We start from the raw sequence: 22,757 nt of genomic DNA, 5'->3' as shown, positions 1-22,757 counted from the left end.
TCAAAATCTCAGATCGAGGTTGAAGAAAGCTACACTTCACCTGCATATAAAAGTTTACACATGGGACTTGTCAAAGATTTGATTCGTTGTCCTTTGAAGTTTTATAATGAATAATAATAACAACTATCTAATATATAAAAACGTGAGAATAGTTATAAACAAATTAATCAGGAGATTAAAATAAAACCCAATTAATGAAGTACATTTTGATTAGTAGCTGGCAAATCGAGAATCACATTACATTTTAAAAATTTACAGTATCAATTATTTAATTAACACACCACATTGGTATCATGCTTATTTGGACATATTATTTTTCATAAATGAAGAATATAACTACATAATTAAGTTGTGTTGTACGTAATTAGTTGTTCTCACGTTACTAATACTCACATGATTGAAAGGCAGACAAGGCTATTAATCATATATACTTCAACAATGACCTTGATGCAAACTAAGCTGACTAAATATTCCTTTCAATTTTTTTATAATAATCTTTTAATTGAATCACGCAGATTAGTTTTTTTAAGTAACTAATATATTAATTTTAAAAATTAATTATAATATTTTCAATCTATCTCTAGTTATAGTCAATTTTATTATTATATTCGGTAAAGTTAATTTTATCATTTTTATTTGTATTATTTTTAAGTAATTCAATATTTAGCCATTCAATTTTTAATTATTAATTTTTTGTATTCAATTTTTCAACTATAATTTTATTATTATTGTATAAATATTCATTTGTTTATTTTAATTATTGATTTGATTATTTAAATCTTCAATAGAATTTTTTTATCTTTATATTGATAAAAAATTATAAAAAAGTAAATTTATAAATAAATTTTTCATATAAATTTTATTTATACAAAATTAAAAGATGATGAAATAGAATTATATTTAATTTAATTAATATGAATGAAAATATGTCATAAATAATATAAATAGATAAATCTAGTAACATTTATTGTTTTAAAAAATAATAAATTGTTAATGTACTAAGAAGGATGTAATAAAATTATTAAATGTATTTTTTATGATAAAATATTTATAAATTAGAATAAAATTGAAAATTTACTATCGATTAAATATGAAAAGTGATTTTAAATAAAGTAAAATATAATTTTATTAAAATTTATTTTTAAATTTTAATCTCCTTAGTTATGATACCTTTATTTTTTTGTTTTACATTTATCAAATAACCTAATAAAAAAAATCTACTAAACACTCTCAAATATATATATATATATATATATATATATATATATATATAAACTTCTTATTAAAAAAAAAAGGAGGGAGTAATTTATTATTAGATTATAAACACTTTTACCATGAGCATCAAATTGAAATTAACATTAACAATGTCCCCTAAGTCAAAAGACAGACTGTTAGTTCCTTAATTAATTTAGTGATTCTGTTGATAATAATACGAACCAATGAACGAAGAAAACGAAGTCTGAATGTGTCGGATTGATTGTTTCACACCCAAAAATGAAGGGTCAAAGAACTAAACATTTTCAATAATAGAGGAATTAATTAATTTGTCTTCTCCAATTAATGGTCAAACCTAGTGGATACTGAATTAATGAATTGGTGTAAACATGGGTAGCGATTTCATTCAACCCGTTGCCTCCTGTCATGCATGCTCGTTAGCTAGCAGATATTTTGAAAGACTAAACCTATGACACATTGTCTTCTACTTACCCCTAAAAAGATTATTATTTATCAAAAATAAAAATTATAAGTGTTAAAACAATTTTTGTTAATATAATATATTATATAAAATTATTTGTTAGTATAATTGTTTATGATAAAAATTGTAATCGGTGAACAAATAAATTTGAAAATAATTATGATTGAATTTTAGATCCTCCTTGAGTTCTTTTAAGTGTGTTATAATGCAACAATAAAACTATCATTGTGAAAGTAAAACAATAGGAAAGAACAAAAGTAGAAATTATAGAACAATGTTAAAAATAATAATAATAGAAATTACAAAAGTAAACTTGAAATGAAATTGAATTGTAGGAAGTAAATTATAAAAATATAACGTACAACTCTGCCATTGAACAACAACAATCGTGAATCTCTTGGTAGCTAATGTCTAGCTTAGTGCAGAATTTGAGCATCCTTCTTTCGTTGGTTTCTTGATAACTGCCTTATGCATGTACTTATCTTTAACTGTTGTCACCCATTATCCATAACTGCTTGCGATCGTACCTTAACTGTAAGCATGATCTGTTCTTCATGTTTCTGACTTCAACCGGTGATAACTACTATTTTGACAGTTACTTCAAATCTTATACTTTTTTCAATATGTTTCTTCACCTTTTGAGCTCTATCTTATCTCTTGGACTTAGAGTAATTCTCGTGTTAATTTCTTTTTCGATAAGTTTTTAAAGAAAATACGTAAGTTACACCTTGTCTCTTGAACTCGGAGTAATTCCCTTGTCAAATTCTTTTTCAATAAATTTTAAGAAAAATTTGTGAACTCCACTCTATTTTTTGGATTTAAAATAATTTTTCTTATCAATTTATGTTTCGACAAGTTTTAAGGAATATCTGTGAGAGACTCTTTCTTTTTCAACTAGTTATGAATGTTTTAAATCTAGGACTCAAAATTTTCAAAAATTCTTTGAAATACAACTCTTTTTTTTTTTTTACAAAAAATAAGACTATTCTCACTACCCTTCAAAATTCCTGCAAATATAACTTTCTTTTTGACAAACAATGAGACTTTTCATATGATCCTTTAAAACTTCTTGAAATATTCCTCATTCTTTAGTCAAAACTTGAAGCCTTCCTAAAAACTCTGAAACTCCTAGAAATGTGACTCCCTTTTTTGTGTAAAATGAGGCTCCTCTACTAATATTCATAGAAACGTGTTAAGAAAAAGTTCCTTCAACAAAATTTTAAGACTTAAATTTTTTTACTAGTTCATGACTCGAAAGGATATAGGAACTTAAGGTTCTCTTTGATTTTAGTGGAAAGATGTGTCTATTCCACCAATCTTAGAGATAACCTATTTTCTACTACAAAAGTTTGGAAATGACTTTTTAACTTTAAAAAAATTCTTTTCCCCAAACAATAATATATCACGTTATTAAATAATAAATGACAATTGTTTGATACACTCACTGTCTTTGCCTCTAAAGTTCAAAACCACTCATTTAATGCCCACAGATAAATAATCTTCATATCATACCACTTACAAAGATGTATGAATCTAACTTGAACTAGTCTATTGGAACTTGCAAGTGCTTGCGAAATCGATGGATATTAGAATTATTGGTTCCCTCTTCTTTAACTGGCTTTATATATATGAGTGAAGTTGCTAAAACTCGTGTTAAACTTTAATATTTATCTAATTTAATAAATTTTTCATAAAATATAAAACTTACTAATCTAACTGCTTGTTTGAAAGTCGTAAACCAAATAAATTAAATTTCATACACAAATAATAATAATAATAATAATATTTATTATTAGTTATTATTATTAGTTAACCGTTTGTCACTGCTTTTAATTTGAATAATTGAGACAGAATTGAAAAATGAAATAACCTCTTAAATTTAAATAATTTTTTAAATATAAATTTAAAATATATTTTATAGTTATTTATAAATTTTTAAAATAAATAATTAAATAATTAATAATAAATATTATATCATGTTAAATAAAATTACATGAAATATATCAAAGTTTTAAATTAAAAATAAATTATGACAATATTTTAGAAAAAATAAATTAAGGTTGATTTAAAAAAATTAAGTATTTAATGCATACAATGTCATGTGGCATAATAAAAGATTAATTAACATCTAAAATTACTCTCTCGTTAAAGATGAACCTTAAAAATACTCTAATTTAAAAATGAAAATTTAAGTAAATTATTTTCTTCATATTGTATGAATTACATTTTTTGAAAAATTAATTTACATACTGCTTCCTTAATACTGTATCTAGTTACTCGACCTTATTTCACTTGCTCCAAAATATGCCGAACTCTATGCACAACTCTGCACGCAATCCATTCAACAAATAGATAATGTTTTTGGGTAAATTGCACTTTCTTCCATTTCAATGCTGATGTTACAGTGTTAAAAACATGCTTATATTACACCTTGTTTTAAATTGTTGGAAAATATCGCACTTTAGTCAAATTTAAAGTAAACAAACTTCTTAGAACTATTTATCTCTCTTCACTATTTCAAGCATCATTGTCAACGAATTTTATATTTTTTTGAATATGAAATAATGATATTCAATAAATTCACAAAGCTTGTAATCAATAATGATATTTTAAATTTTATTTTATGTTCCATAAATGATAGTATTGTTCAAAATCAGTGGCTAAGGCATTGAAAATTGCAAGAGTCAGCCTTTGAAAGGCTTATTCATAATTGTTCACCTCTGCTACAAAGTTTGTCTACATAAAAATATTTTAAAGTAGACATTTAATGCAATTTTAAAAAATCGGGGTAAATGAAATTTCAACTAATCCAAAAGCTCTATTAGGGGAAGACGCAATAATGCCTAGTTTTATATCCAGTTAATAACATTGTTTTCCATATTATTTACCTATATGAGATAAAACTGATTTAAGTACATTGTTTTCACATACAGTGAAGACAAAAATAGGAAAAAAAAAAAAAAACAGCAGAGGCAATAAAATCTCAATCTTGTTTATATCACTTAACATATCTTTATTACTTGTTTGTATGAGTCAAATACATATGCATGATGCTGGCACCTTATTTTTAGAACTACATGTGGATTAACTCTAGTTTTTCTCTTCAACATCTATCTTTGTAACTTAAAATGGGCAAGAGCTGAAATCCCATCAAGTCCTTTGTTATTATAGTGAGCATTGAAGTCTTGCAATAATATCTCCCTATACAATGGAGGATTATCTTCTGACAATAATTCCTTGATAGGGCCATATATTCTTGTGGATGGACAGTGATCAAGAGTGAAAAAGCATGCAATTGATACTCTAGGCCCTCTATGATTTGCCAGAACACGGTGCTCCACACTTTTAAATTTGTCATTGGATATCAGCTGCAGTATATGCCAACGTTAGTTCCAATATTCAGCCGAACTCTTTTTTCATAACTCTCTAATTTTCAGTCCTGCGGATATTCATGTTGAGGCTATAATGTTCATCTACATTTGACCCCTATTATTGACTCAATGGAAGTGTGAAATTGATGATTACTACTAAGAAAGTATCAATTTATTAAAACAACATAATATTCAAAACAAGAGTAACAGAAATAGAATGATAATGTGAGCAAGTCAGTTGCAGCCTATGTTAGTAAACAGATTAATTGATCACTAATTTAATTAGTTTTTATTACATGAGAGATTATACTATAAATTTTATTGAAATAAACTTTCCATAAGTGCTTCCAAACACCACATGTTGGCTCAGCCGTGAAAATAATTCCATCCATGTCATGGCATGGATCTGGTTTCAAAATTCTGCTTTTCACAAAGTTGAGTTCTTAAGGACAAGCATAGTAGCATACAGTTAAGGCCAACAGTGGACCGCTGGTTATGCACATTTGAATAAAGAAAAAAAAAATGGAGAAGGGAATGCTCACAACCTGAAATATTACTGTGCAAATTGCTCACAATTTGTATAGTGACCAAGATAGCTATATTAATGAAACTATGCAACGTGTTTTGCCTACAAGGTAAGTACAAGAAAGCTTATGCTATATTTTTGCATACAAGTTCCAAATGGTGACGAATTTTAATTTTCACCACCACTTAATGTGTGTGCATGTGCTAGTAATTTGAATCAGATCATATTATAACGATCCTTTAATTTATTGTTAACTCACCAATATGAGATTTTTTTATCATATATCTATAACAGTGTATAGTGGAGGATAGATAATGAATTGAAATATTTTTAAGACTTACCTGTAAAACATCTCCAATATTTACAACAAGAGCTCCAGGAATAGGGGGAACATCGATCCACTGATTTTGGTGCAAAACTTGGAGTCCACCAATGTTGTCTTGAAGCAGAATTGTGAGGAAGTCAGGATCTGAGTGTCTGCTAGTGCCCATAGTTAGTTCAGGTTCAGGACATGAGGGATAATAGTGACATAGAAGTAAGTGTCCCTTTGTGCAATCCATATCCTTAAGATGGTTAGGATTGAGACCAAGTGCCTCTGATAAAAATTCAAATAAAAGGTTCCCCAATGTCTGAACTTGCTTTGAGAACTTTATTATCACATCCCTGCAAATTAGAGTAACTCAGATCATTATCCATAATGAATACCCAAATATTCTTTCCACCTTTCCAAAATCATGTTAGTTCACAAACTCTCAAACTACACCCCATTTACTCTTCAAATACATATATAATCTTGTAAATGTAAAGTAACCTGAGTGTGTTAACTTATATTGAATTCAGAATAGTTTATAATCAAAATCTACATAGAGATCTTTTGACCTGAAATTAAAATCACCTCGATGGAATTTGATATTTGATCAATTAATCTCGAAAGAAACTTGATACATCTTGAGCTAGTGTACTTTGGCCAAGCCTCACTTCTAGGTATAAGAAACCAAAGGATTCTTATAAAAAATCTTCACAATTCCCTTTCCCTAAATTCTTCTTCTAGTATTACATTTATTTAATACTTATGATATCCCACAACCATTCATTCATTTTTTTTTTCTTCAAAGAACCATAAACCCTTACTAATTTAAACATGAAATATACACACTATTTAAGTTGTAGATAACCAGCAAGCCAAGAACAAAAGTACTTATATCCGTTAAACTTTACCAACACATAATTTATATTTTTCTTTTCTGAAAAATAAAATTATGAATCTAAAATCTAAAATTACCTACAAACTGGAGGAAACTCTTGAGGTTCAACAGGTTCAGGTGCCATGACACATTTCAGGGTGTCCCTCCAATTAACATATTTGGACTGATACAAATCAAAGTTGCTCCTATACTTCACCTTCTTCTTCATGTCCCTACTATAATACTCCACCTTCAACTCTAGCGGCAGCTCATGAAACTCACGCGCCGCCACCACCATCTCGTCCAACAGCTTAACGGGTACTCCGTGATTCACCACCTGGAAGAACCCCACCGCTTCCGCCGCTAGCCGGACTCCGGCGACCACGCCGGAGCGGTCGCCGGCAACGTTTTTGAGGTCAATTACGGGAATCCTGAACTGGGTCGGAGTCCTTTCGCCGGAAATTGGTTCGTCGGTGGCGATATCTTCTGGCGGCCGGAGGAAAATCTGCGGGACTTTGGTGATGCCGGCGTCAACGACGCCTTTGACGCCGGCCTTGGAGTCGTCGAAGGCCCTCAGTTCTTGTAAACGGTCGTAGTCAGAATTTCCAGCTTGAGATTTTCCGGCGCTGGCGACATCCATTGTTGATGTGTGTGCTATGATTTTATTTAGCTTTTTTCTATTACCCATTTCTGTTAGTGGATATGCCTTTTATTTATTCTGTTTTTGGTAACATGTCATTGTTGAAACAAAACAATTTTAAATATAAGAATTTTTATTAATCTTAATCCTTCCTAACGTCTAACGAGGAGGATAACCAGTTAATAATAATAAATTTTTATTAAAAATAATATTTATTATATTTTTATAATTTTAATGTAATAACTATGTATTTTTTTATAAATTTTTTTATTTGTACATACTTAAACTCAATTTTAAAAATTAAAATTAACACTCTAAATATAATATTAAAATAAATACTATCAATATAAATATTATTATATAATTATTAATTATTAACAAATGTTAATTAATATTTTTAGAACATGAGTAAAAAATTAAAAGTAATTTTTTTAAAAAATATAATAAATATATTCTTTTATAATTTAAATATAATTCACATAAATCTTAATAATGCTGGACTATTTTTAATGTTTGAGAATCTGTTTGATTTTCTTTATTTTCTGAAATGAACATTCTCTATATGAAGAATAAGTTACACTTGTAAGGATATTTCGAACTAGCTAAGAAATTATGATTAAGTGTTGTCAAAAACAAAAACAAAACACCAAATAATATTTAGTAGAGTATCTATCTATCTGGCAGTTTGCCCCAAATGTAAAAAACAATATTATCTCGTAAACTTAAATGATTGTTAACATTATCCCTATGCCTTATTGATCTCACTCGTTTCAGTGAGATGCATGATGCTTACGATTAATTCTAAATTAAGAACTGATCATGGAAGACCAATAAATAACCAAATTCACACCTTAATATTTATTGCTGTAACATAAAATGCTTAAGAGCTGAATTCCCATCAAGTCCCTTACTGTAATAGTAAGCATTGAAATCTTGCAATGATGTTTCCCTATACACTTGGGGTTTGTCTTGTGACAGTAATTCCTTGATGGGCCCATACATTCTTTCAGATGGGTAGTTGTCAAGAGTGAAAAAGCATGCAATGGATACTCTAGGCCCTTTATGGTTTGCCACAACACGATGCTCCACGCTTTTAAATTGGCCATTGGATATAAGCTGTGGTATATGGCAACATGAAATTCATTTAGCCAAATATTTGTTTACAACAATATCTGAATCCACATGCATGAATACAAACGTAGACCCTTGAAACCTAGACACATAGTTGTTCATAAGCTTTTAACTCTCAGCCACATGAGTAGATCATTGTTCCATATGACTGACTATCAAGAAAGGGCAGGACTAAAACTTTAGTCGTGAGAATATTGATGATTCCATGACAGACTCTAATGTTCACCTGCTTCTATCCTGCTGAGACTTAAATTTAATTCAGATAAACTAATTATTAAGTATTTATAAAAGAAAAAAAAGAAGTAAAATGAATTAAATTTTTTTCATAAATTAAAATTAATTTAAGTAATTTAGTTTTTTAGAATTTCTTATTTAATTGTCCCTCCAGTTAAAAGTGCATAATATGATTTTGATCTTAAAAGAATTCTTTTTACCTGTATATTTCTTCTCGTATAAATACTTATCCAAAAGTTTATTCAACTATGCCTTGTTTAAGAAACATTGCAATTGATGCTTAAAACTAATCAAATATCAAATGTTTGGAACAAGACCTAATATTAGAACAACTAAAATTCTGCTCTCAGAACTTATCAACAAGGACATGGTCTTGTTTTTTTGTCACAAATGTTTGTTTCTGTCATGCTCAAAAGTCAAAATATGTTTCATTATGTTGAGGGTCTTAAGGTTAAGGATATGTACCATTAATGGACTGTTGAATCTTGATTTTGTTTTTACAAAACAACCTGCAAACATTGTTAAGTATACTCTTTGATATATGCTTCTACATATTTGACCTTCTAAATTACACATATGGAGTAATGAATAAATTCACAGATATATATATTGAGATTTAAAATGATGAAACCATGCGATGTGTTCTGCTTAGATTAAGGAACCGATTGTAGAAAGCTTCATACCAATTAGATTTGTGAATACATGGTACTATGCACTATGGAGACTTTTACAGTGTGCAAGGCATTTTGATAACCATGTATATATTATTTTCTTTCCTTGAATTTAGGCCATAGTAGACTTCATTTTGGAAATATGTGAATAATTCTAGCCCTACATCATTGTGAATTGAAATATTTCTTTTGTTTTTAATAGTGAAAGGGGAAAGAAAATAATGAACTTACTTGTAGCATATCTCCAATGTTTACTACTAGAGCTCCAGGAATAGGGGGAACATCGATCCATTGATCATTTTGGGTCAAAATTTGTAGCCCACCAATGTTATCTTGTAGAAGAACAGTGAGGAACCCAGGATCTGAGTGTCTATTTGTGCCTAGAGTCAGATGAGGCTCAGGACATGGTGGATAATAGTGAATAAGAATTGAGTGGCCTTTTGCACAATCCATGCCTTGAAGATGGTTAGACTTTAGTCCGAGTGCTTCTGATAGTAATGCAAATAAAAGGGTCCCCAATACCTTAACTTGCCTTGAGTACTCTATTGTTATATCCCTGTAAATTTATACAGTTTATAGAATGAAGGGTTAACTATTATTTCTTTTTACCAAATCAGTTGTTTTTCCTACATCATATTAGTCCACAAATTCAAAAAATAATGCTAGATTTCTCCTGGTGATAGATGCTGAGTCTGTAAAAACAAATGCTAATTGTGGCACGTTATCTTATGGAAAGTTATAGAATTTGCACAACAGTAAATATACAGGTTGGGAATGAAACTTAAAGACGTTAGTCACATTACTTTGGTCCCCAAAATTTTTCATTTATACAAATTGGTTCCATGAACTTATTTGAAAGTTGATAATTTTGGTATAGTAACCCTCAGGGAGAAATATGTCATGCACTCCTTCCATACTTCTGTGTAGGTATCTATTAATTTTTTTAAAAAAATTCATTATTATTCGCAGATATCCCTAAATATTTGTAAATATTTATTAAAAGAAAAAATATAAAAAATCTTTAAAATAACCTAATTTAAAGTAACTTTATATTATAAACAATTATTTTAATATTCACACCTACCCCATTAATAAACAATTAGAACAAAAATATTTAATTCAACCTGTAAATATATATATAAATATATACGTTAAATTAACCTTAAGAGATTTTCACCAGCAAATATTCCAAGTAATTTTGCCATCCTCGAACCCCGAGTAAGTAATATCTACACATTTTAGTTTGCAAGCTTTTTACATGAACTTTGTATATATGTAAAACATAAAATTAACACTCCAGGAAGATGTGTTTAGAAAACCAAAAGAAAATGTTTATTTTGCTAAAATTATTGTTATTTTAAATAAACTGAATAAAACACTGTAAATTCTATTGTGAAATTACCTACAAACAAGAGGCAATAGTTGTGGATGGAGAGGTTCTGGACCCATAACACAAAAAAGAGTGTCTCTCCAAGTAGCATACTTTGATCGATACAAATCAAAGTTGCTTCCATACTTCACCTTCTTATTCTTCTCTCTTGTATAATACTCACCCTTCAACGCTTGTGGCAGCTCGTGGAACCCACGCGCTGCCGCCACCATCTCTTCCAACACCTTCGCTGGCACTCCATGATTCACTACCTGGAAAAACCCCACCGTTTCCGCGGCCAGCCGGACTCCGGCAACAACGTCGGAGAGTTTTCCGGCGAGGTCGAGGACGGGAATCGTGAACTGGGTGTGGGTGGGTTCGCCGGAAATTGGGGTGTCGGTGGCGAGGTCTTCCGGCGGGCGTATGAAAATCCGTGGAACATGGGTTATGGCAGAGTCAACGAGGCCTTTAACGCCGGCTTTGGATTCATCGAAGGCCTTCAGTTCTTGCAAACGGTCGTAATTTGTTGCCATTGTCTTCTACTACACCTGCTTCGATTCCTGCCTCGCTTGTTTTTCACTTTCAACACTTTGCTTTCCTTATATTAATATTTTTCATGCGCTTTTGTAACATGCTCTTCGACCTAACGTGTTATTTATTACGATGATAAAAATTAAGTAGTAGATTCCCTGGTCTCTAAGATACAAAGCATTCAAATCAATTTTTTAAAATTAAAATTTGAATGGTTAGTCTTTGAAATTAATAATTAATAATTAATTTAGTCTTTATTTTTCACAAATATTAAAATTAAATAATATAATAATAATTTGTCACGTTAAGTAACAAATTTAAAAGTTTATTTTAAATATAAAATAATATTATTTTAAAATTTATCATAAATAATTTATTTTTGATTTTTGAATATAATATATATATATATATATATATATGGTGCAAGATCTTTTCACGCTAGTATAAGTTTAAAATTTTTATACTAGATCTGAATCTTTAATTTAAATTATATCTAATAAGTTATAATTTATTACTTTACTGACCGTTAGATATAAATTAAATAAAAAATTAAGATTAAATAATTAAATAAAAAATTAAGATAAAAAATAAGAGTTTTAAATTTATATTAATGTTAGAAAATCTTTTTCAATATATATTGACTTCATCTTTTTTTTTACTTTTTGACAATTTCGTTAGAGGTTGATGATAAAGGAGATAAAGAAAAAAATATTGATAATAGCAAAATGACTCATTGCAAACCTTGAGAAATATGGGAGGAAGATGTTCAGCAACCCTTTAACCCAAATGACAACAAAAAGATAGTTTTTAATGATTAAAGGAAGATGATTGGAGAAAAAGATAAAGTAAAAAAAAAATTACTCTTAAATCAATAATGAAAGTGAATTATTTTTTGAAGATTTTAAAATAATATTGTTCTGTATTTTAATATGTATTACTTAAAATGACTAATAATTATTCTGTTAATTAATTTTACCATCTCTTAATATTAATGACCAAAATAATTGATATTTATTAATTTTAAGAATTAAAATTTTAAATTTAAATGTCTAACTTTTGTCACGTTAAATATTTTAGAGATTAAAGTTAAAATTTGTAAAAAAAAAAGTTAAAATATTATTTTAGTTTACATGAAATTCATATTTTTATTTGATTTCTGTAAACAAAAATATTTTGAAAGTCTTTTTTGTTAACATTTGTATAACATTATTATTTTATAATTAAATATTTTTATTTTAATCTCTATAATACATTTTTTCCATTATAACTCTTGTACATAATACACTTTTTATTCTGGTGCCTATTAAAAAAATTTATAAAGATTAAAATAAAAGAATAAGTTACATATAAAGATAATAATAATAAAATGTTATATATAAGAAATAACATGTTAAAAAAAGTGTTATATATAGAAATAAAAATAAAACTCACTATTGAAACAATTTTAAAGAGGTTAGAATGATTTATAATAAGTTAAAAAGGTTATTTACTAACTTTTAAAAATGTAATTATAAAATATTGATATATGAGAATTTGGTAAAGAAAAAATAATATTATATTCTTGATATTTTAAAAAAATTACTTAAGAGATTGTTAATAAAACTTATACGTAATATTTTAAATATTTTTTTACACTTTTCTCTAATTAAAATTAAATATTAATTTATAAAATTAGCATCAACCTTTAATCTGACTTTTATTATATTAGTCATTGAGGTAAAATTGTTATTTTAATTAAAGATGTTGCATGACTATATTTAAATTTTGTTCATAATTAGAGTAAGACATGGCGTTACAGAAGAACAAAACTAAAGAGGGGGTTGTCACTGTTCTCTTGAGTATATAAAAAAAAAAGAAGCAAAAGAATGGATTTAGCACTTAAAACTTAGTTTGCATTCTCTCCATGTAATTCGTTGTAATGAATAAAAGCAAAATACATTTTGCTTAGATTACAGACACCACTTACTCGTAATAATCTTTCGTTAAGTTACAATGATAATATTTAAAATAATTTAATTATCTTTTTAAAGTTTATCATAAATCACTATAACAATTTTCAACTTTTATTTAGTGATAATTTTTATTTTGACATTTATATAATTTTTTTTATTCTTTTACTGAACATTTTTTTTAATCCTTATAGTTGATTTTTTTTCATTGCTAAAATAAAAATTTTATCCTAAGCACTACAATGAAAAAGGAGTGTATTATATATAAAAATCAAAATAAAAAAATATTTAAATATGAGATAATGGTTCAACAAAAGTTAACAATCAATATTATTTTTAAAATATTTTCTTGTTTATGGACTTATTTTTTAAAATATTGTATAAAAATCAAATAAAAAATTAATTTCATATAGGGAATAAAATAATATTTAAAGTTAAAAAATATATGTCGAGACTCAATATTTGAATGTTAAATAATTAAGAAAAGAGATAATTATAATAAAAAAATAAACAAATAATATGATAAATGATATCATTAAAAAAAATAAAAAATGAATGAAAAAAACATACCGAAGAATTATACAACAATAAATAAAATATTCTTTTTCTCCATTACAGTAAACATTGGACTAATAAAATTCTATAACTTTCCATAAAATTTAGGTGTAATTTTTATTTTTTTATTTAAACTTAAAATTTTATTTGATAATTCATGACAATATAAAATGTGGATAATTTCTTTAATTGTGCTCAAAAGTATATGTTAAAATATTAAATATATTTTATTAAATTTTTTAAATTTTAATAAAGTATGTATTAAATAATTTTTTTATAATTTTGAGATAATACTTTTTTATATCAATAAAATTATTTTATTTTTAACTTCTTAATGTGTGCCATTAGACACATATTAAATAATATTAATTATTTTTATATTATATTTAAATTAATTCAAATTACTACTAAATATATGAATTAACTAACGAAAGTTATTTTAACTTATTTTGTGATTTTAAGTTTGAATTTCAATGCAGTTATGTTAATGGAAAAAAAAAATAGTAAATCAATGAATTAATGGGTTAGTCCACTTAAAATTAACAAAAAATAGATAAAAATAATAAAAGAAATTTTTATATTAATAAAAATTAATATTAATTAATAAATAATTATATTTAAAAATTTTAAAAATAAAAAATGAACCCCACAACACAAGTTAAGCCCAATTTGACACCACTAACTTCAGGATTAAAAGTGTAATGAAGAGATTTTTAAACAGTAATACTAGCTACGTCAAATTCAAGTGAAGCTTCCCACAAAATGCATATGCTATTGATAACACAAATCATTACAGCATAAGATGTTTTGACGTATACTAAACCAATAGCCCACAAAAATGAAACAGAAATGAAAATGAATGGGAGTCAAGAACTCCTCTCACTGAAACGAAAATTAAATCTGATAATCAACTGTAGGTGTAGCTATCGATACCTGAACTACATAACTAACACCTTCAAAATTAAGAAAAGTTCATTGCCTTGGTGATTGTTTTCTACAAATTAAAAGAATTATAGTTTACAAACAGAATAAAATTTTCGCACTTTATCGTCATTCGAGAGTTTACAAACAACCAACAAACAAGCCAAATTTCTCATTGTGATAAAGAATGCTACTGAAACTCATTGAACCTGTCGTGCATGGATTTCAAGAAACTTATCATTCATGATTAGCAGTGGAAAAGATCGAGACAACGAGTCAATGAAGAAAATGCCATTACCACTTCTTTAATTGCTACCAAGTAGTTTCTAGCAATAAAATTACAAACTGCAAATTTTGCATGCTAAAATACCCATCATGATTAATTGCTTCCATATATAAAGCAAATGAATGTAGACAACTACTATCTAAAGGCAATAAATAATCATAAAATTAGGAAACACCAACAAGCAGATTTGCAGTTGGAAGCTAAAAATTTGAGGTGGATTTCTCTTATATACAAGATATTTTGTGTCAAAGTGTAGCATAGTTTTACATTCAATTTCATGTCTGTAATCGGTTGTCATGCTCGTTAGATTCATGATCATTGCCATTTATGACAAATTAAGAACTGATTGTGAAAGCAAATAAATAATTAGATTTACACTTCCTTATTTACTGTGAAATCATAAAATGGGCAAGAGCTGAATTCCCATCAAGTCCCTTGTTATCATAGTAAGCAATAAATTCTCTCAGTGATGTTTCCCTATAAACTAGGGGGTTATCTTCTGACAATAGTTCCTTGATGGGCCCATACATTCTTGTTGTTGGGTAGAGATGAAGAGTGAAAAAGCATGCCACCGATACTCTAGGTCCAATATGGTTTGCAAGTACACGGTGCTCCACACTTTTGAATCTGTCATTGGATATTAGCTGCAATTTTGCAACATAAAATCCACTTTCAGCCAAAAATGTCTTTATACCAATAATTGAATTCACACGCATGCAAACACACAAAGGCAAAATTGTGTGTGACAAGCCAGCAAGAAAAGTCAGGATCAATCCTTAGTCCAGAAAATTACGCTGACATACTCCATTGTTCATCGACATCTACCCCATGGAGCCTTATTATCCAATCATTGCAATTGGTGCCTAATCCTTATATACACATTAATTCACAGGAAAAACAGTGAAAGTATAATGATGATGCAAGTAATGCTCAAAATTTTATTCTACCAAGTTGAAGATTACAAGGATAAGGCAAGGATATGCTTAATACTGTATTCTGAAGAACTCTACATAACCTGGACTTGTATTAAGATGAACTATATAGAAGTTGTGGATGATAAAAGAATTTCTGCAAATTATTCATCTGATGAATGTAATGCAATTAATTCACATCAATATTATATGGTTGACATTTAGATTTGGAATGATCAAACTGTACAATGTGACCAAGTACCAGTCATATATTCTAATCATATGGAATTTCATTCGGTGGCAAGAAATTAAGCAAATCTAGCACCAGACTCTTTGTATATTTCATTCATTGTGAGTAGTGAAAGGGGAAAAAGGAACAGTTTTACCTGTAGCAAATCCCCAATGTTTACTACTAGAGCTCCAGGAACAGGAGGAACATTAACCCATCCGTTGTGGCTTAAAACTTGGAGTCCTCCAATGTGATCTTGAAGCAGAATTGTAAGGAAATCAGGATCAGAGTGTCTTGTAGTGCCCATAGTTAGTTCAGGCGCAGGACATGGTGGATAATAGTGAAATAAAATTGAGTGGCCTTTTGCACAATCCATGCCTTCAAGATGATCAGGTTTGAGTCCAAGTGCTTCTGATAATAATCCAAACAAAACCCTCCCCAATGCCTGAACTTGCCTTGAGTATTCCATTGTCACATCCCTACAAATTAGGTCAAATCACCAAAAAAATAAAATAAATAAAATAAATAAAAGACTTTTAAGGAACCAAAAATTACCTTTTCCATTTTCAATTTTCAATTCAACAATGATATTCATATCCCCTGCATATTATCTTTAGTACTCTTCTACTTTATTTTTTCCTTTCTATCTCTCTCTTATCACATTACATCGCCTATCTCATCTTTTATTCTCTTTTCTTTTTATTTCATACTTGGTATATATAGCGAAAGTGTATGAATTACATTTTTCTTTTCAATTTTACATAAATCCATAATTGTGAATTCAATTTTTCAATCCTATCATATACACCTTGTGTATAAATTAAAGGGTCAAGAATAAAAAAAACTAGTTAGAAGGGACAGAATTCATTACACATTACCTATTTATTTTGACTCCAAACCTATACATTAAGTGCATAGGATGAAAAAAACTGTCACAAATAATAAATAATCTCAATAGATTAAAAGATCAAGAAAAAATTTATTAGAAAGGAAATGACTCAATACATCAATAACAGAAAAAGCATTAATAATTTTGAAAACTTATATTTTCTTGATTCCTAACCTATACATTAGGATAAAAAATGGTTGAGTAAATAATCTCAAAGGAAATGGTTAATGTACCACTTAGAGAGACACTTAAGAGTGACTTTTTTCATATTTTGAATGTATAAGAAAAAACAGAGAGATATAAACAACTATATACCATGTCACTAAGTGAATTTTTAGTAATTCAAATATCAAAACTGCAATTTCAATCGCATGGCAGTGAAGCTTGGTTCATACACAGATAAAAAAAATTCAACATTGAAAGTCCAAAGTTACCTACAGATGGGAGGCAATTCTTGAGGATCAAGAGGTTCAGGACCCATCACACAAAAAAGAGAGTCTCTCCAATTAGCATACTTTGACTGATACAAATCAAAATTGCTAACATACTTCACCTTCTTCATCAACTCTCTGCTATAATACTCACCCTTCAATGCTTGAGGCAGCTCGTGAAACTTACGCGCCGCCGTCACCACCTCCTCCAACAGCTTCATGGGTATTCCATGATTCACCACCTGAAAGAACCCAACCGTTTCCGCCGCCTGCCGGACGCTGGCAACCGCGTCGGAGAGGTCTCCGGCGACGCCTTTGAGGTCAATTACTGGAATTCTGAACTGGGTCTGGGTGGGTTCGCCGGAAATCGGAGTGTCGCCGGCGAGATCTTCCGGCGACCGGATGAAAATTCGTGGGAGTTTTGTGATGCCGGAGTCAACGAGGCCTTTTACACCAGATTTTGATTCATCGAAGGTCTTCAGTTCTTGCAAACGGTCATAAGTAGCGGAACTTCCGGCGAAAGAATTACCGGCGCCGGTGACATCCATTTTCAGGTGCTAATAAGCGGTGCAGACATCCAACAAAGATAAGATGCGAAGAAAGAAACAACGAGGAAACGTTGATTCTAATCTCCCAAAATTATTAGCGAGAATTCAAATACAAATTTTATTGTTATTTTTCATAAAAAATAAATAAATATTATTTTGTAAAATTAAAAAATAATTTTTTTTATAAAGTTAAAGTAATTAAAGTTTATAATTTGAAAAACTAAAAAAAGTATTTCTTCAAAAATTAATAAATATAATGAATAGTATAAATAATAAAGAAAAACATACAAAGTGTTTTTTAATCTGATAATATATATTACTTTAAACTTTTGTTTGGAGATATATAAATAAAAAGTATTTTAAGTTTGTATCAGACTTTTTTTTCTTATATTCTTGTAATAGAGTATTATATTTGAATGTTCACTTCACTTAAAGTTATCACGTAATTATAAAAAAAAATTATATGTTATAAAAATTTCACATTATGTTATTGTTTTTTGTCCGTAGATAATAACAATAATTTTTTTTAACTTTAAAATATTTACGTTGATTACTATGTTTTGGCTGTGTTTTAATGTGATTAAAAAGTCTTTGAGCATAATTATAACTATCTACCAGTCCCAACTATTTTTATTTTCATTTTTTCCCTTCAATTATGAAAAACAAAATCAAGTAGACAAATAAAGTTTAGTGAAGTAAAAAATGTAAAGATTTAATAATCGCATAAAAAAGAAAAAAAAGGAATGTCTTTGTGAAATAGTATTAACTCAAAAGTGATCTCAAATTCTTAACAAATAACCATTTATTTAATGTAAAATTACATGATTCCACAGTGCATGTATCATGTCAGAAAGTCATTAAAAACCACTTATACCAACATCTTCGTTTTTAAAAATTTAGAGACAGTCAAGTTTACCAAATTCCATGCTAGTGATTTTATGGTTCCACTTTCATAATTATATCATTTGATCACAAGATACGTTCAAAGGATAACACAACTATTTTTTCCTCTATATGTAACAAAGTAACATATTTTTAGTCCTTTAACTAGGACTAGAAACATATAATTTTTGTAATTCTTAAGAACTAAAAATAAATAAATTTTTTTATAAAGATTGATTTTTTTAAAAATAAACAACTTATTTAAGTATTTACTGAATTTCATAGTCAAAAGTACAGGTTAACCATGATAAAATAAATACTATAACCATCTCTAAAGTAATAAACTTCCAAGAATACTCCAATCTAATTCTCAATATTTACTTCACAACATGAAAGTCTTCAAGGATGTGCTCCCATCAAAGCTTTTTTCATCAAAATAATGTGTCATGACATCTTTCACTGTAGTGTCCCTATAGATTGGTGGATTTTCTTTTGACAACAACGCCTTTATTGGACCAACAGCCTTCGATGAACCATTTGGTGATACGTTCACAAAAAAGCTTGCTATTGAAATTCTTGGGCCTATATGCCTCGCTAGGACCCTATGATAGACACTGCTGAACATGCCATTTGTTATAAGCTGCGCCAATCAAAAGGAGATCGATAAATATAATCAATCATTAATTAGAAGTTGTGTTATCACTTAAACATAAAAAAGGAGATATGATGAATATATAAAGTTACCTGTAGAAAATCCCCAATGTTTACAACAAGAGATCCGTGCACTGGATGAACATCAATCCATTGATTCTCATGAAGAACTTGAAGACCACCAATTTGGTCTTGCAGAAGAATTGTCATGAAGTCACCATCAGTGTGTTTTGAAGTGCCCAGAGTTAATTTGGGTTCAGGGCATGCAGGGTAGTAGTGACACAAAATAAATTGTCCATTGGCAGAGTCCAATTCATTAAGGTAAGAAGGATTAAGGCCAAGAGCCTCTGAGAATAGCTCAAAGATTTTGAACCCCAAGGCCCTTATTTGTTTTGAGTATTCCATCACAACATCTCTGCAAATACATTAAAGTTTTATCAAAGATTAAGGAAAAGTTTCAAAAATATTCAATCACAAAATAATTGAATTTTTCAAAGTTTAATTATTTTTATTTTTTGGTTTTTTTAATAGTAAGTGAACATAATTGATGGTGATTAAACGACTGGAACCAGTGCACCAGCAATACTAGGGCCAAAATCTGAACCTCACTTTCTCTGTCTGGAGTGAACCACTTTGAACTGTCCAAATCGAACATCATCGGATCCAACCAGGCTCTTCCAAGTCCTCTACTAACAGAAGCATAAACCACGCATCTAACTTGTATTAGTAGAGGACTTAGTCACTTAAATTCCCCAATAAATGTACAGTCCTATCAAATAACTTCTCTTACACGTAATTAACCAAACAACTAATTTCAATATAACGATCACCTATACAAAACGAAGCTCCAAAATCTCATGTATGTTCATCTGAATCATTAGGAGAACATTTTCTCTGTGTTGAGCATTCAAGTGTTTTCTTACAAGAATATTCTGTGTGTTCCACCAACAGCTAAAAACATTCATAACAACAGTTCTCACGTCCATCTAAAGTCAAGAAACTTATTATTTCGTAGGTGTGTTTTTTTATTTTTTTTATTTTTATGTAGTTATGTTATAAAAAAATGTTAGTAATATGTTCTTTAATACACTTTCTTTAAACATAATTTTAGTTAATCATTAAAATTTATTGAAAATTTTTATAAAAATTTATAAAAATTTTTTCAATCATCAATTTAATGTTTTTGTTCTTTATAATTTTTTAAAAATTTTAGTCAATCACTTGCTAACACTTTTATTTCATTAAAGCGAATCATCTCTAAAGAAAAAAAAGAGTAATTTCAATTACTAATAACAAAATTAATCTTTGATGTTATCCTCTTACATAACAAACCACTATCCATATTAAATATACTATAATTTATTTACTTGACTATTAAGAATTATGTTTATTTTTTCGAAAATAAATTGTTTAGAGAGATTAAATATAATTACCCTATATCGTAAAAATAGGGTAACTATATCTATGGCCAACCTTTATAATTTTTTAAACTTACTCACACATTGCTTATAAATACAAGTACAATTAAGAATGAATAATATTCATTCTTTTGTTTTTTTATATTTATAATTCTTTAATTATTTCCTTTATTTATTGTTATAAAAATATAAATTTCTAACACATTACTCTCTCATTCCTATTTATTTGTTCAGTGAAAGAAGAAATTAAAAAGGCCAAAAAATTTAACAAATCCCTTCGATTCTTTTTATAGTAATCTTTGTTAGTTCCTTTACAAAATTTTTAAAGTATTTATTGTTATTTACATATTTATCTTTCATTAATGATTTTGTCTAACTTCTTAACAATCAATGTAACGATAGAGTTTGACTTTGAGTAAAACTTGAAATAATATAATTAATTTTTAAAAATATTATATTAATTACTTCTCAATTTTCTTAATATGTGTAATATAATTACAAGATTCTTATAAAAAAAATCCAAAAAGAATATTTTATTAAAAATTGATTGCTAAACTTAATAATCTATCATTTATTAATAGGCCTTTCTGGTTTACTCTTGCACAACTCAAATTGTAGAAATATTTTATATGAACATGCAAAGGGTACTTGAGTGAGAAATAATAATTAAAATTATCTTAAATTTTTATATAGACAAATAAATAAGAACGATCTTTTTCTTTAGATATATAAATAAGAAAAATAATAAAATCATTTTTTTAACTTTGATAAACTATGTGAACATGTGCATGTTATCAATGGAAAAATGAATTAGTATTAATAAAAATTACCTGCATACAGCTGGCATTTCATCTGGGTTAGGAGGATCAGGACTTAGAAAAAATGATAATGTATCCCTCCAATTAGCAGCTTGGCTTTTGAAAGGGTTAACATTGGAGAAGTATCTGACTTTCTTATTGTTATCCCTTGAATAAAACATTTTCTTAACCTCACCATCTTGTTCATGAAACCTACGGATCCCACATATCATATCATCCAAAACCTCAACAGGAATACCATGATTGATCACTCGAAAAAATCCCCACTTCTTGCATGCCCTTTGAATCTTACCAACCACTTCCACACGCAGTGATGAATTTATGTCTATGTCTTTAAGATCTATGCTGGGGACACTGAAATTTGAGTCACTTTTTGAGGTCCCATTGAGGTCCAACTTTGAATGATGGAAGATGCGTGGGATCTTTGTCACCCCAGAGTCCAATAGCCCTTTCACTCCCAATTTTGTGTCATCAAATGCTTTGACTTCAGCTATCCTGTCGTAAGTGAAATTGTTACCTGCCTCTTGTGACTCTAACTTGTTGCTGATTGTGACTACCATACTATGAAAATGGAAGAAAATGCAAATGCAATGTGTGCCTAAGATGAATTTGCTAATGATATCTATCACTCCTAATAAGCAAAGATAGTGAAATGGTGAAGGGTGTGGAAAAAGTAGAAGCCTTTTATAATCTATTCTACTTGAGGCCAAAGATGACTTATGCCAGCTTTTTTTCATTGAAAGCCACGTTCCAATTATTTATTACTGTTTACGATTATGGATAGTAATACATGCTGCTACCTGTCACCTTCTTGATTTCCTATTAAATGCATCTTTGTTAATGTGTTTATAGAATAAGGAATTTAAATATAAGTAGCTTTTTATTAAAAACATTTAAGATATATTAAGATTTAATA

General features: G+C 28.4%; 4 protein-coding genes across 5 annotated transcripts; all 4 read right to left on the bottom strand.

The window, feature by feature from the left end:
- Positions 1–4,676: 4,676 nt before the first annotated feature.
- On the bottom strand, positions 4,677–7,457 carry LOC113867873 (1-aminocyclopropane-1-carboxylate oxidase homolog 1-like). Its single transcript, XM_027503375.1, has 3 exons — positions 6,876–7,457; positions 5,935–6,256; positions 4,677–5,064 (listed from the first exon to the last, which is right to left on the bottom strand). Exons 1-3 carry the CDS (start codon positions 7,415–7,417, stop codon positions 4,807–4,809), a joined length of 1,122 nt encoding a protein of 373 aa, XP_027359176.1. The 5' UTR covers positions 7,418–7,457; the 3' UTR covers positions 4,677–4,806.
- An 818-nt stretch (positions 7,458–8,275) lies between these two features.
- Positions 8,276–11,355, bottom strand: LOC113868057 (1-aminocyclopropane-1-carboxylate oxidase homolog 3-like). The gene is made up of 3 exons (XM_027503615.1): positions 10,856–11,355; positions 9,685–10,009; positions 8,276–8,533 (listed from the first exon to the last, which is right to left on the bottom strand). Exons 1-3 carry the CDS (start codon positions 11,353–11,355, stop codon positions 8,276–8,278), a joined length of 1,083 nt encoding a protein of 360 aa, XP_027359416.1.
- Positions 11,356–15,212: 3,857 nt separating this feature from the next.
- Positions 15,213–18,123, bottom strand: LOC113867822 (1-aminocyclopropane-1-carboxylate oxidase homolog 1-like). Of its 2 annotated transcripts, none has more exons than XM_027503312.1 (3): positions 17,528–18,123; positions 16,362–16,683; positions 15,213–15,708 (listed from the first exon to the last, which is right to left on the bottom strand). In XM_027503312.1, the coding sequence occupies exons 1-3, from the start codon at positions 18,070–18,072 to the stop codon at positions 15,451–15,453; spliced, it is 1,125 nt and encodes a 374-aa protein (XP_027359113.1). In that variant the 5' UTR covers positions 18,073–18,123; the 3' UTR covers positions 15,213–15,450. The 2 variants fall into 2 exon arrangements, with proteins under 2 accessions (XP_027359113.1, XP_027359114.1); XM_027503313.1 differs by having other exon boundaries at positions 15,530–15,691; positions 17,528–18,092.
- A 1,213-nt stretch (positions 18,124–19,336) lies between these two features.
- On the bottom strand, positions 19,337–22,401 carry LOC113868011 (1-aminocyclopropane-1-carboxylate oxidase homolog 1-like). The gene is made up of 3 exons (XM_027503561.1): positions 21,854–22,401; positions 19,699–20,020; positions 19,337–19,594 (listed from the first exon to the last, which is right to left on the bottom strand). Exons 1-3 carry the CDS (start codon positions 22,399–22,401, stop codon positions 19,337–19,339), a joined length of 1,128 nt encoding a protein of 375 aa, XP_027359362.1.
- Positions 22,402–22,757: the final 356 nt, after the last annotated feature.

This window comes from Abrus precatorius, unplaced genomic scaffold (assembly GCF_003935025.1).
Source record: "Abrus precatorius isolate BTA unplaced genomic scaffold, Abrus_2018 Scaffold5, whole genome shotgun sequence".
Classification (NCBI taxonomy): Eukaryota; Viridiplantae; Streptophyta; class Magnoliopsida; order Fabales; family Fabaceae; genus Abrus; species Abrus precatorius.
This window is presented reverse-complemented; position numbering and strand designations above follow the sequence as displayed.

What these genes read in the sequence shown, in the direction of transcription:
- LOC113868057 (XM_027503615.1), bottom strand. Translation starts at nt 11,355, where the DNA reads ATGGCAACAAATTACGACCGTTTGCAAGAACTGAAGGCCTTCGATGAA. An exon ending in CTATTGCCTCTTGTTTGTAG is followed by an intron (nt 10,010 to 10,855) that starts GTAATTTCACAA and finishes ATAAATTTACAG; the next exon opens with GGATATAACAATAGAGTACT. An exon ending in ACATTGGAGATATGCTACAA is followed by an intron (nt 8,534 to 9,684) that starts GTAAGTTCATTA and finishes CATATACCACAG; the next exon opens with CTTATATCCAATGGCCAATT.
- LOC113867873 (XM_027503375.1), bottom strand. Translation starts at nt 7,417, where the DNA reads ATGGATGTCGCCAGCGCCGGAAAATCTCAAGCTGGAAATTCTGACTAC. An exon ending in GAGTTTCCTCCAGTTTGTAG is followed by an intron (nt 6,257 to 6,875) that starts GTAATTTTAGAT and finishes TCTAATTTGCAG; the next exon opens with GGATGTGATAATAAAGTTCT. An exon ending in ATATTGGAGATGTTTTACAG is followed by an intron (nt 5,065 to 5,934) that starts GTAAGTCTTAAA and finishes CATATACTGCAG; the next exon opens with CTGATATCCAATGACAAATT.
- LOC113868011 (XM_027503561.1), bottom strand. Translation starts at nt 22,401, where the DNA reads ATGGTAGTCACAATCAGCAACAAGTTAGAGTCACAAGAGGCAGGTAAC. An exon ending in GAAATGCCAGCTGTATGCAG is followed by an intron (nt 20,021 to 21,853) that starts GTAATTTTTATT and finishes ATGTATTTGCAG; the next exon opens with AGATGTTGTGATGGAATACT. An exon ending in ACATTGGGGATTTTCTACAG is followed by an intron (nt 19,595 to 19,698) that starts GTAACTTTATAT and finishes TGATTGGCGCAG; the next exon opens with CTTATAACAAATGGCATGTT.
- LOC113867822 (XM_027503312.1), bottom strand. Translation starts at nt 18,072, where the DNA reads ATGGATGTCACCGGCGCCGGTAATTCTTTCGCCGGAAGTTCCGCTACT. An exon ending in GAATTGCCTCCCATCTGTAG is followed by an intron (nt 16,684 to 17,527) that starts GTAACTTTGGAC and finishes CCTAATTTGTAG; the next exon opens with GGATGTGACAATGGAATACT. An exon ending in ACATTGGGGATTTGCTACAG is followed by an intron (nt 15,709 to 16,361) that starts GTAAAACTGTTC and finishes GCAAAATTGCAG; the next exon opens with CTAATATCCAATGACAGATT.